We start from the raw sequence: 13,134 nt of genomic DNA on the forward strand, positions 1-13,134 counted from the left end.
ATTCTTCTCCGTATTTCTTTGTCTTCTCCTTTCTCCTTCTCTTTGGCTTCCAAAGTGTCTGAAACTCCATTTCATGGAGTACGTTTCAACCAATGCTTGCTTGGCAGTACAGAAAAGCCATTGCTCTTGTTGCCATACCTTTCTTCATTTGCCTTGCTGCCTCACCTGGATCCAATGTAAAACAGAAATAGAGCGGGGAGTGTAAAATCTCTGGGTGACCTTGCTCATCAGTTTCATGTAGGTGCTAACAAGCGTGGGAGATGAGATGGAGTTCTGTGGGACCTAATAGCATAGATGTTCTGAATCTTATAGGAATAATAATTAGGCTTTAAATGGCTTTTGATAGAAATGACAGTAAGTCAAGTGACTAGTCTACAGGGAATATTCGTTACTTGGATGAACAGCTTGTTAAATTCTTGTAATTTGCGTGTTAGTGCCTGGTTCAGATTTGGTTCTTGTTCTGACACTGGACTGGTGCTCTGGGACAATTACTCATGAGAGAAGCCTCGGATTCCTTAGAAGCGCTTTGCTTTGACGCAACTATTGGTTTACCAGGAATTCATTACTAGCTGATTAGTACTAGTTTACATAGAGAAGGCTGCCAAGTTTACATTGCTGTCTTCAATTATAATGGTGCTTACTCTTCATACCAGAAGGATCATTGGGGAAATGGTGTTTTAACTCGCTGCTGATATTTGCAGCTGCAAAATTTGGTTTGCTGTGATTACGTCTTAAGGCTTTCAGTTTATGGAATACATTCTTCTTGAAGTACAAACAGGACTTGGAATGAATACATAGGCCCACTGCTGACATTTTACTTGTACAGAAACAGAACGTTTCAGAACTATGCAATTCTTGGGTGGTCATTAAAACCTGTGCAGAAGTACAGCATCTCCCTCTCTCTCTCTCTCTTTGTGTGTCAATTGGAGGGTTGTGGGATTTTTGTTTGTTTTTTGATAAAGCTGTACTTGCTGTCTAATTTGTCCTACATGATAGAATAATTCATTCTTCCCCAAGCTGGTGCCCTGCAAATGTTGCTGGACTCCAACTTCCATTAGCCCCACCCAGCATGGCTGATGGCCAAAGACAATTGGAATTGTAGTCCAACAACATCTGGGGGGCACCAGCTTAGGGAAAGCTGGAACAATTATTGGGATAGTAGGTTAGACCCATTCTCAGGACATGTAATTGGATAGATAAACCAGGCTTGATACAGACAAAGCTATAATCATCTTTAGAGAAACAACTTTTTTTTTAGTGGGGAGCCATAGAATGTAACATATAGACCACAAATGAGAGTCTGTTTCAAAGAATTAACAAGACTGAATACGTGTGGGTACAACACAGGAGTACTGTATAATTCAAGTAGAAGCAAATCTAAGCATATTTATTGAGTAGTTTTATCTGGAACAAGTCCCAGTGAATGTGTCTATATTAAATCTGGACTAATATTAAAATGCTTCTATAATGCTACTGTTTTTTATGGTTTCTCACATTAAGGTCCCATTTGCGCTATATATTAAATGCACTTTAAATGGTCGTGGTTTCCACCAAAGAATCCTGGGAATTAAGGATGATGATAGTTGTTAGGAGATCCCTATTATTCTCATAGAGCTACAGTTCCCAGAATGGAAATTGTAGCTCTGTCAGTGGAATAACAAATAACAACTTTCAGCATCCTTAACAAACTACACTTTGCAAGTTTATTTAGGGGAAGCCATGGTTGATTAAAGTGGTATCATAGCGCTTTAGATGTATAGCGCAGATAGGGTTTTAAGATTAGTTTTGTAGTAGAATCCATATACTCACTGTGGTTGCTTTGTTTTAATTTAATCAAATCAAGGAAGATAGTTGTGGGAATTTGCATTGCTCATTATTATAAAAAGGTCCCTAAGCATAATGTTGACGATAATGTACAATTGCAAGTACAGTATCTCCCTTGTGTGAAAAATTTACATAGATTATAATCTGTTGAGGCAGGAATCATCTGATAGTAAAGCTCAGTAATGCACATTTCATGTCTCCTTCAAAATGAGATCTGGCAGATACTGGACATAAACGTTTGGAATTATATTTCCCATACACTTATTTCTAGATTAATCATACCAGTGACAAAACTGTCCTAAACAAATTGTTAGTCTCTTGTTTACATTCAGTGGCCATGATTTGTCATCTGGGGATGCACAGATGGCCCTGTGCATGTGTGTTTTAAGTCTCATTGAGTTCAGAAATAGGGTCCATTGAGTTCAGTGGAGCTTAATCCCAGGTTAAGTGGATAGAAGAGTGCAGAACAAATCTGTGGGTGGATTCAGTTTTTACTCAGGGGAATTTCTGGCAATACCTTGGGAGAAGCACTAACCTTGGAATATCGGGATTGAATGACTACGCTGGTTGAGCATAACATTATTGTAACCAAGTTGTATTCTAGCTACTTCTCAAAAGTTTCCATGGCATGACTTTGTTCACACAATTTAATCAGCCAGCAATTTTTTTTAAATTTTTTTTTTGAGGTTAAATCTAGTATTTTAGTAGTTTGGAACCTACCGTACACTTTGGAGATCTTTTTTAAAAAAAGGAGTAGGCACTTCTAAATTTTGTATCCTCCCGTGCTCTGCTTGGCTGTGGGTGGTTCTGTGCAAATATAATTGAAGGTTCAAGATATTATCACTGGGTAAGGTTATTTAGCGTGTCATAGCTGTACATTCTCAGCTCCACTCCCTTGCCTCCGAGGACGTCAGTGGGAGTTGTTGCCTGCCAGCAAGGGAAAACATGCTGCCATCATGGGTTGCGTGTGATCTAGCTGCTCAGCCTCACCCCCTTGCAGCCTCAGAGGACCTCAGTGGGATGCAGGTGGGAGGGGGAATGCCACCTGAATAATCTTGGCATCATGGGGACACCATGTTATTTCTGTTCCTGACTCCAGAGAATATTTTGTAAGCCGCTGCAAGAACCTCTTTGCTTTATAGCCTCTCAGGGCTACAAAGCAGGATATAAGTATGCTTTCAGTCAACATTAATGCTTAGTTGTGGTTGAACTACATGGGGATTGCTACAAATATATTGCAATAGATAACAGAGAAAAGCAGGTCCACTCCCACTGCCCGTTTCAATATATAGTTTCTGGCTGTTCAATCCATACTATATGAGTTGTTCTCTTACAGGGACCAGCTGCCTGTGTTACTTTCTCGAGAACTGGAGATTTCTTTGCTTCTGGAGGCTTCGATGAACAGGTATCTGCTTCATGTTTATTTTCTATTACCCGCCCCCCTTTTCTAATTCATACACATCACTCAAGATGGATCACAACAAATTACAATTGCAATTTCACAATAAATATCTTTTATTTTATTTTATTTTATTTTATTTTATTTTATTTTATTTTATTTTATTTTATTTTATTTTATTTTATTTTATTTTATTTTATTTTAAAATATATATATATACACAGACAAAATGCAGTGGGCCAAGGGCAGGCATCACAGGTAAAATTTTTTATCCTACTTTTTCTAATTCATACACATCACTCAAGATGGATTACAACAAATTACAATTGCAATTTCACAATAATGACCTATATTTTATTTTATTTTAAAATATATACACAGACAAAATGCAGTGAGCCAAGGGCAGGCATCACAGATAAGAGTCTCCTCTGATTCTTTAGAAAACTTTTGTTCATCAAACTGTTTTCAACCTGAGTTTGGAGATTGAGTATAAAAGGCCACCAGCATGTTAATATTGTCCAGCCCTTTCATTCCTTTTCATCAGAGTCCAAGATTGTGGGCTGTGTTACAGTGTTTAGCCATGACTGGTAGTTGAAGACGGGATAAACCAGCTGAAAATGAGGAAAATGAGTTTCAATAAGTTAGATAAATATAACCCTGTCGTGTCTCAACGGTGGGATTTTAGGGCCAGTTGGAAGACCAAATATTTTGGTGGTGTTTCTAGGCCTAAATGGGGAAAGAGAGAGAGAGCTTTAGATATGGCCATGCTGTTCTTCTGTTTACTTTCTTCTCTGTGTCTGCAAACTTGCCTTAAAATATTGAAATCTTGTTTTTTATTTGAAAGCAATTGAATGCAATTTAGAAAAGAAAAATTGCTACCTTTTCATAAAAATGCCCAAGGCAGAGTACAAAAGAGTATTGCAACTAGAAACAAACAAGAAGATATCCAAAGCAGCCTTTTAGAAGCCTGGAAGAGTGGAAATATGTCAAATTGGTGTCAGAATTAAGGAAGTTCTTTGATGAGCTTGTTCTAGAAGTTGCAGCACTGCTAGAGAGGAAGCCCTGGCCTCCTGGTACTGATATGTCTGGCATCACTGGGGTGATGGAACTTGGAGCTGACACTTCCAGCTGATCTTAAAAGAGCAGGGAGATAGGTATGAGGGAACGCATTCCCTAAGGTGTGCTGGGCCTAAGGATTCCAGTACCTACCATTAGTTAGCCGTCTTTGCACCTGAGCAGTATTCCCCTGTAGTCTGCCCTTGCCAAGAGGTACTAATAGGAATCACAGACATTGCCCAAAGGATCTAATCTATGCTTCTTACCTATTTATTATATAGGGGCAACTTACTAAGGACCTAACTTCTCAATTTTGTACTGAGAGCGAATTTTGCGCGCTCTCTCTCTCTCTGTTGTTAAAACAAACAAAAAAATAATGGGAAAGCATTAATAAATGGATCTTCCAATGAAGGCTTGTTAGATACAGCCCAAAACAGTCTGCATGCTTTTGAAAACTTTTTTAAAAAGTAGCCAGTTTATTTATTAATCTCAAAGTTGCTTTTGATCATCTGAAGGCGCCCTGTTTAGGGAAGTTTTTAATATGTGACATTTTAATGTATTTTTAATCTTTGTTGGAAGCTGCCCAGAGTGGCAGGGTACAAATAATAATAAAGAAGAAGAAGAAGTTTTATTTTGCATCGGTGCATCGGTGGCAGTATGGAATCCTAGCTTCAAAAACTTAATAGCATCATGTGCTCTCTGGGCCAATCTTTGAAAAGCTTTTTAAAAAAATTAATAGCTTGTAATGAAACTACTCTGCTGGGGAGGCAATATTAATTAAACATAGTTTGGAAAAGCTTCATGGTATTATTTATTCTGGGGAAGATGTAATCTTAATCCTGTGAATTGTACACAAACTATTACCCAAATTGTATGTTTGAAATGGCTTTACAGGTAATGGTGTGGAAAACAAACTTTGATGCTGCTGATTATGGTGACCTGCTGAAAACACGGAAATGCAATATGAATGTGAATGGCACTGACTATGGTGATGCACTGAGAACACAGAGGTCCAGTATGAATGTGAATGGATCTTCCAACAGTGTGGTAAGTTGATTCTAGATTTTTCAGTTCATTGGTTATTCCACACTTTGGTAGAACCAATAGCTCTCAAGAAATTCCATTACCATAGTTCTAGTTTTCTGGGATAGATTATTTGTAATCCTGGTTGAGCTTCTCATTGCGTGTTAATGATAAAGAAAGCAAAGCTTGTCATTCAAGTCCAATAGTCCCATTGTTACCTATCTGGTTACTGTGTAAGGCAATCCACTTCTTGCATTTTGTCAGTGGTCTCTTGGGCTGTTTCTGTTGTGGACTATAACATTTTGTTCTTTTTCATCCAGCTATTCTTTATGTAAGCAAATTCTTCTCAAACTGCTCATATGCCAGATGTGCTTTCTGTTCTGACCTCGTGGCTCTCAAATTAGGAATTCATTCTAATTTGGGCATTGGTTCATCTCACTCCCCCCACAGCAGATTTTTAATGCATTTTGAGGGGATGAGGGGGAGTAGGATAAACAATTTCCTTGGAACTTCTCTTAGGAGAAGTGATTAAATTAAATAGCTTACATCGTGCGCAATGTAATTCTTTGAGTATTTGTCATAAAAAGCAACTCCAGTGCTATTTTTCTAGAAAAAAAGGGTGCCAGAGCTCACCATAATAAGCCTTGTTCTCTTATAATGGCAATGGCATCCACCTGAGAGGTGCAGGAACTGAGTTCTGGCAAGTTCCGGCTGACAAAAAAGCCCTGAGCAAATTTCTATACATAGTGCAGTCTTTTATAAATGTCTCTTCAAAAGTTAACCTCACTAAGTAGAGCAGTACTTACTCCTAGCTAAGGTGCGTTATAGGATCATAGCCCAAACCTAATTTTTTTTTGCAGAGAACCAGTTATTGTTTTTATTATGTCATGCATTTTGAATTTTGTGTTGTAAACCACCCTGTGATCTTTGGATGAAGAGCGGTATATAAATTTTATAAATAACAATACTATCCCGAGGCTTGTGGAAGAATGTCTTGAAGAATCAAACCAGAGTTTTGTAAGAGTTCCTCTTTGTCTTTCTTGACTATTATTCCCTGTGCCTCTTAGAAGCCTACACCTATCCCTTGCTGCTATATCTTTTCTGTTTATCCTGTCCCTGTGGCCCCTGTAGGATAAAAAGGTTCATCTTAAAAACAAAGCAAAACATTTAACCAGGTTAGTAATCATGAGAGATCTGAATACCTCTGAGCACATCATTTGGTTTTTTTCTGCCTTTAGTCACTTTTGCAGTCCTCTTCTGGCCTGTATCACTCTAAACAGGTGTGGGTGAGTGTCGAATAATCCTTTCCTCTTTGGCCTGTGCCTTCACAGGTACATTTGTATACATGAAGGATTCCATACAACCTGGAACCCCAATTGTATGTACAGGGATACCACGCACATTCCAGCTCCCATTTAGAGCAGCACAGGATATGCGATGCTTCAAGAGGTTTAATGCATGACGTGCTCCTTACATAACCTTCTCAGAATTGAATGGCTCTGATCTGTTACCCGTTTTTGTCTGTAAAGTATCAGAAAAAGAAACGAGGGCAAAAGGTTATGGCAGTGTTCAGTCATTCAAACTATTTAAGTGTTTTTCATATAAAAGACACCTTCAAAAACTTATTTATTTATTTATTAAACAAATGTTTTGGATTTGGGGGAAATAAAAATGAAAGTGGTTAGACTTCCTGCCTCCCTCCCTCCCTCAACTTTTCCCAGACTGTGTATAAAAGGAGTAGGAAGGAGGAATCCATGATAATTGGTTCCCTATCTTCAGTGGGGAACCTTCACTGGACTGCAGTCTCTTCTGTTCTTTGGCGGGGGGGGGGGGGAGCAGCTCTGGGTCCACCCCACTGCTTATAATGAACACCACCCTGGTATGCATTTATTGAGCAACGGAGAAAGTTGCAACAAAACGTTGCTGAACAACCATGAAATTGCTTATATTTCTAAATGCAACTTGGAATTATTGTCGTGCGCAGTCTTTTATTTTTATGGTTGACCCAAGTTCCAAAAGACAGAATGCAACTTTTCGTTCCCCACACTAAACAGTTTTAAAATGGCACAAAATAAAACAAAACTATCAGGTGGCATAAATAACTCTACAGTAGAGAATAGTGACATGGTGTGTATTGAAAGCTGAGGGGTTTCCCCCCCCCCTTTAAAGTGTTTTTTTATCCCAGCTCCTCCAATATTTGAGGCAATTTTAATTAGTTTAGATTAGAATAATATGGCATAATCCTAAAAGGACTTCATATTTGCAGAGCGCTTGTGAGCATCACCGTCATCATCTATTTATCATCCTCATCTATTTATTTATATCCCGCCTTTCTCCCTGACAAGGACTCATAAGAACAGCTAAAAACATTTTTAATCCTTAAAAAAAATATACACTAATAGAATTAAAAATTATAAGATCTATTAAATATGTACACATAATTACAGTAAAAACATTGCAGCACCTGCCCTTTTCATTAATAGCAGTCAGTTCCCAAAAGTCTGTTGGAATAAGGAAGTCCTCACTTCCTCATTAAGTAATTTGCTAGTTCTACTAAGCAGGACTTCCAAAATCAAAACCAGATTGTGCATTGTCTTTCATTGTTGCCTAAAGAAATAGCTTGTTTTGATTGTACAGCGCCTTACTAATTTTGATGCTTATTATTTATTTCTAATGTTTGTGAGCATACTTGACACGTTTTGTTTTGAGCTGAACCAGACTGTTGATGGGTTTGGCTTTCAGGTTTCAAGAAAGCTTTTGGAAGAATGTAGATTTATTGTCTGGTTGGATTATCTTCCAGTTACCTTGACTTTATCACCTTTTGCTTCTTATCATGCATTTTATAACTCTGCCAGTTTTCTACAAAAACTCATGCCCCAGAGGATCTGATGCTCAGTGTTTTCTTTTTCTTAGGAGAGTTATTCCACTGGGTGTCACTCTTTACTCTTTTTCTGTGCAGCTAGGGATGAAATAATCCTTTACCCATATCTAAAATAGTCTGATAGGTGAAAATATTTTTATTATGACCTGACTTTTGTCATGAGATGTAAGCATTCTTTAGTTTAAAAATGAAAATCTAATGTTTCTCTTTCTATTCCTAACTAGACTATCTGATGCATTAGACTAGCCATACACTTTAAGTTGTATACAATCTCCATAACTTTGGTTACTCTGAGTGAGAGTGGACTTTCTAGTTCATACCATGGCTACACAAATTCTAGGGAGGATAGGAATACAATTTGCTTTCTTTCTCTTGTTCGGAATTCCCCTAAATGTAAAACTGCAGAGAACTCAGTAAGGAAGAGTCATATGTGTTTGATCTTTGTCATTTTGAGAAATGCTAGCTGGAGAAAAGAAACTTGAGCTGTGAAGCAGAAGGTCCCTGGTTCATATCTCACCTCTCCCATGAACTTGCTACAGTATGTAGTGCTAGGAGGGATTTCAGCCTCAATCTCCCCCAATTTGTGATATGGAAATTAGAACCTAATCACAAGATAACGTATAAAGTACTAAAACATTCAAAAGCAATTGTCAGGGAACTGCCATCAGGGCCGGAGGGAGAGAGTGGGCTCCGGAGGGGTTCCAGAGAGCGTCCCAGGATGGGGGAGGCAGCCCATCTTCTGGGGAAGAGAATCAGCGTAGCACCAGTGGAGAAGGGGGGCAGATGGGGGAATCGGCGAGGCGATTCCATGACTCCTTGCCAGGGACCAGTGGGGAGAGTAAGGGTCCTCCGCTGCCTACACCCTCCTTGCGCAGAAGGCTTCCACGCAGGGAGAGTTGGAGGAGACTAGGCGTCAAAGAGCTTCTTTGCTGGAAGAAGTTCAAGAAACACCCACTGACGGATTCTGCCAGCGATTGAGACAGCCACGGGTGAGTGGCTGTCTGGACAGAAAAGGTTCACTCAGGCAACCCAGCCAGGTGTTGCACTGGTTTACGCACGAGCAACCCCTAGAACCATTACAGCAATATATAAATGCCAAGTAATTATTGTTGAATTTTATAATAATAATAATAATAATAATAATTTATTATTTGTACCCCGCCCATCTGGCTGGGTTTCCCCAGCCACTCTGGGCTGCTTCCATAAAAACCAGAAATACATTAAAATACATTTATGTTTCTATGAAGGATGGCTGCTCTTTATAACCCAATAAATATGGACTGACACCATTGAAACGACTTGTGAATAAAGTTCAGCTTCTGCAGGCCCAGATAAGTTGCTGGACAAACAACCTTTTTTTTTGCAAACACTTGGCAGGAGCGAGCCAGCAGTAAATCACACTGAGCAAGTTGGCGTTAACTCTTTGTTAACAAAAACAGGATCTGCACAGGACAGGTTGCCTCCATGAAGCAGTTGCTGAGCCTGAAGCTTCATGTCTTCCCACAGCTGCCTCAGTCCCCTCTTTGCCAGGGTTTTCTCCAAGACTTTGCCTCCCCCTAAGCTAACCTCCTCCCTCTTCATTCATCTCCTGGTTCTGGGAGACCAGTGGGAAGGGGAGCTTGTCACAGCAGGAGGGGGGAGACTCCCTTGCCTCTTCACGAGCGGGACTCGTCTCTTTTTCTTGGCCTCCCTCCTCTCCTGCTTCAGCTTCTGCCCCAATTCTGGACTTCTCTCTGCCACAGACTCTCCCAGCTCACTAAGCCCTGTTACCTTTTCAGCTTCCGACACTTCCTCCCAGTCTTCTCCCTCTGAGCCTTCTTCACTTGGGGGTTCCCCAGCTGGTTCCTCCCACCATTCCTCTGTGTCCAACCAGTCTGTGACAACCCCCTTAGTTAGCAAGACTAGCCTGCTGCCTGGGAGTGTGATAGGGATTTTGAAAAGAGGATTGCTTTTATTCTCCTCCCCAACCCACGGTAGTTGCAGCTCTCATCTAGTAGAAGCTATAAATTAGTCAGTTATGTTGTTGCCAATAATAGTCCCACAAACGGCTTGTCTCTCCTACCGTTCAGTGTTTTGTTCTTTTGAATATTTCCAGTACCTGTTAAGTAGGTACTTAGTATCAAATACCTTTGTTCTGTTGTGCTCTTCAAATTGTGCACAGGAACAATGAACTAAAATAGGATTATTCTCTGCACTTGTAGTACCCCTTCTAAATAGTCCCTGTTTAGAATTTTGCATATTGGCTGCGAACAAGCTCTGAAAAATGTCTTGTGCTTAATTTTTCTTTCTGTGGTTTGATAACCATTGAGTGAGTGCCATTGTCTTCATGCACATGTATGTGTGTTTGCTTGGCTGAAAGGGTCTGAAGGCTCCAGCTTCCTTCATTAAAAAATAAAATTAAAAACTAAGTTGTGAATGACGTTAAGTGTGTGCTAGGAATTAAGGACTTTGGCACTGATCTTATGATTCTGTCTAGATAGTACCAAATATTGGTTTGCTAGCATTATTTGTCTTTGATCATCGGTACTGTGATTCTGGGGTGGGGGCTGATCTTCTTAAAAAGCTTGGGAAAGCCCCATTTGAACCTTGTGTAAACTATAGGTGTAATTATGGAGAACTTGAGTCAGTTTTACATGCCCTTCTTTAAATTTAGTTTTTTACCACAGGGCTAGAGAAACTCGTGATATGCTCCAATATGCAGTCATTCTCAGGCTGAACTTCAGAATATCCGTTTGATTTTTTTTTTTTTATTGGGAGGTTCTGTTTTATCCTATTTTTTAATCAGAGCAAGTTGAAAAATTCTTAAATGGAGCCATTTCACTTGGCCAATCTATGATTGCTTTTATTTTATGTCATACCTTTTAAAGGTTTGTGTCCAGTAAGGTACAGATGAAATGGGTGGCACTGTGTTTTAAACCACTGAGTCTCTTGGGCTTGCCAATCAGAAGGTTAGCAGTTCAAATCCTCGCAACGGGATGAGCTCCCGTTGTTTGGTCCCAGCTCCTGCCAACTTAGTTTCGAAAGCACGCCAAAAATCCAAGTAGATAAATAGGTATCGCTTCGGTGGGAAGGTAAACGGCGTTTCCATGCGCTGCTCTGGTTTCGCCAGAAGCGGCTTAGTCATTCTGGCTACATGACCTGGTAAAACTATCTGCAGAAGCAGACAAATGCTGGCTCCCTCGGCCTGGCTCCCTCGGCTCATCCCTCGTGATGAGCGCCGCAATCCCAGAATCTGCAACTGGACTTAACTGTCAGGGGTCCTTTACCTTTACCTTTAAGCTACAAATTATGTGAAGCCTCAAGGAAACTAAAGGAAGTGATGGTGGGGCTGTTGCCCATTATGGAGAAGCCAGGCCCCTTGCATTTAAGACCGTAATCCTGGATGACCTTTCCTTCTACTCACAGTGCAGCTGCTTGCTAAGAAATGCTTACTAAACTCCCTGCTGTTCTATCACCCTCTTTTCCACAGTTCTAGTAAGGCAACTGAAATTATTCTTGAGGATCAAATTATGGGGAAAGCCACTTACTGTAGATCTTGAGGAGCAGCGGCTAATGTCACAACTCGTGAGAATAAGTGATGAAAGCGCTTAGTCTTCATTTTTTTGACTGCATTATTTGAAACAATCTTTCGGGGCAGAACCCCAGGTTTGGGGGCTGTCGAATTGGACATCAGGGCACTGCTTTGCACTGTGACATTGAGGTCAAGTGTGCAGTTCAAGTCAGCAGGTAGCTAACTTTTGAAAATCTGTCAGAGACAGAAGGGAATATTTAGGGTGCATCGAGTTTCACATCTCAGGTAATGCAGAATAACACAACCCTCTTGGATTCCTTGCTTGTAGAAACCAATGGATACTGGCAGTAGAGAGATTCAGAAATCTGGAATTTACAGACAAGAAAAGGTAAGTGAAACCAAACATCTCTGTAGGGTATTTTTCCTGTTACTGTGATGAGTAGAGGCAAGCCTTCACAAGTATTTTGACAGAGCTTTGTCACAGCCTCACTTATTGACTTTGACAGAAACACACTTTGTGAGCTGTGGAAAATTATAATCAAATGTCCGCTCTGAGCTGGTTCGCATGTAATGCTAAGACATGGTTTTAGCACTACCTACATAAGCTAGAATGAGATCAAGCAAAGCCTGAAAATTGCATACAGCCCCCTCTCTATCCTGCTACACAGCCAGAAGGAAGACTTCCACAAATACTATCATTGTCTATGACCTAGACATAGTGGTTTAAAGCAAACTTCTCAAACAACCACATTATAACCCATGGCTTGAAGTTAGCCTGTATTGAAACTTCCATGGGTTTGTTTTGAACCATCATCTTTGCTTCAGATGCAACAAGGAGCCAGGATTTGTGGAAACTGAAAGTAAACACTGTCAAAGTCTTCCCCTAGCGTTGAGGAAAAGAGAGAAGAGGGGATTGTGCAAGACTGAGGCAGCACATGAGTCTTTGTAGCCCATGCATGTAGCTGAACTATGACTTAGCCTTCAGTGAGTTATGGACCTATGCATGCTTGTAGTGAACATTAGAATACTTGAAGGGCAGGCTTCTGCCAGCAAGTGTGATTAATAAAATCTTAGAGGCCCTAGATGTCTCCTTTGCTGCAGGAATAAATCTCCTGTTATGGTGGAAACAGTGCAAATGCTCTTCTTCCCTTTTGTGGGAAATAGCCCTATGCTAGGATTTGAACCTGCATTTTTCCAAATTCCACATTTGTTGTAGATGGGCTCTCCTGGCCTGTGCACCTGACAAGAAACACTGAGGAATTATTGAAAGAGAATGTTGTATGTGGATTGAGCTAGAAAGGATGGCCAAGTATCCAGTAGGCTAGGAAAAGACTGTGCTGTTGTTTAATAAACACACACTTTAAAAATAATAATAATAATAATAATAATAATAATAATAATAATAATAATAATAATATCTTTATTGTCATTTACATTGTA

At 39.9% G+C, this 13,134-nt stretch overlaps 1 protein-coding gene across 3 annotated transcripts in view; it reads left to right on the forward strand.

The window, feature by feature from the left end:
• Positions 1-13,134, forward strand: part of POC1A (POC1 centriolar protein A) — a 33,335-nt gene that overhangs the window by 15,214 nt on the left and 4,987 nt on the right. For all 3 annotated transcript variants that reach the window (XM_081847383.1, XM_081847384.1, XM_081847385.1), the window contains 3 exons: positions 3,161-3,229; positions 5,174-5,326; positions 12,023-12,082. In XM_081847383.1, coding sequence (XP_081703509.1) covers positions 3,161-3,229; positions 5,174-5,326; positions 12,023-12,082 — 282 coding nt within the window. The remainder of the gene's footprint in view (positions 1-3,160; positions 3,230-5,173; positions 5,327-12,022; positions 12,083-13,134) is intronic.

Source organism: Podarcis erhardii, assembly GCF_964252035.2.
Source record: "Podarcis erhardii genome assembly, chromosome: 2".
Classification (NCBI taxonomy): domain Eukaryota; kingdom Metazoa; phylum Chordata; class Lepidosauria; order Squamata; family Lacertidae; genus Podarcis; species Podarcis erhardii.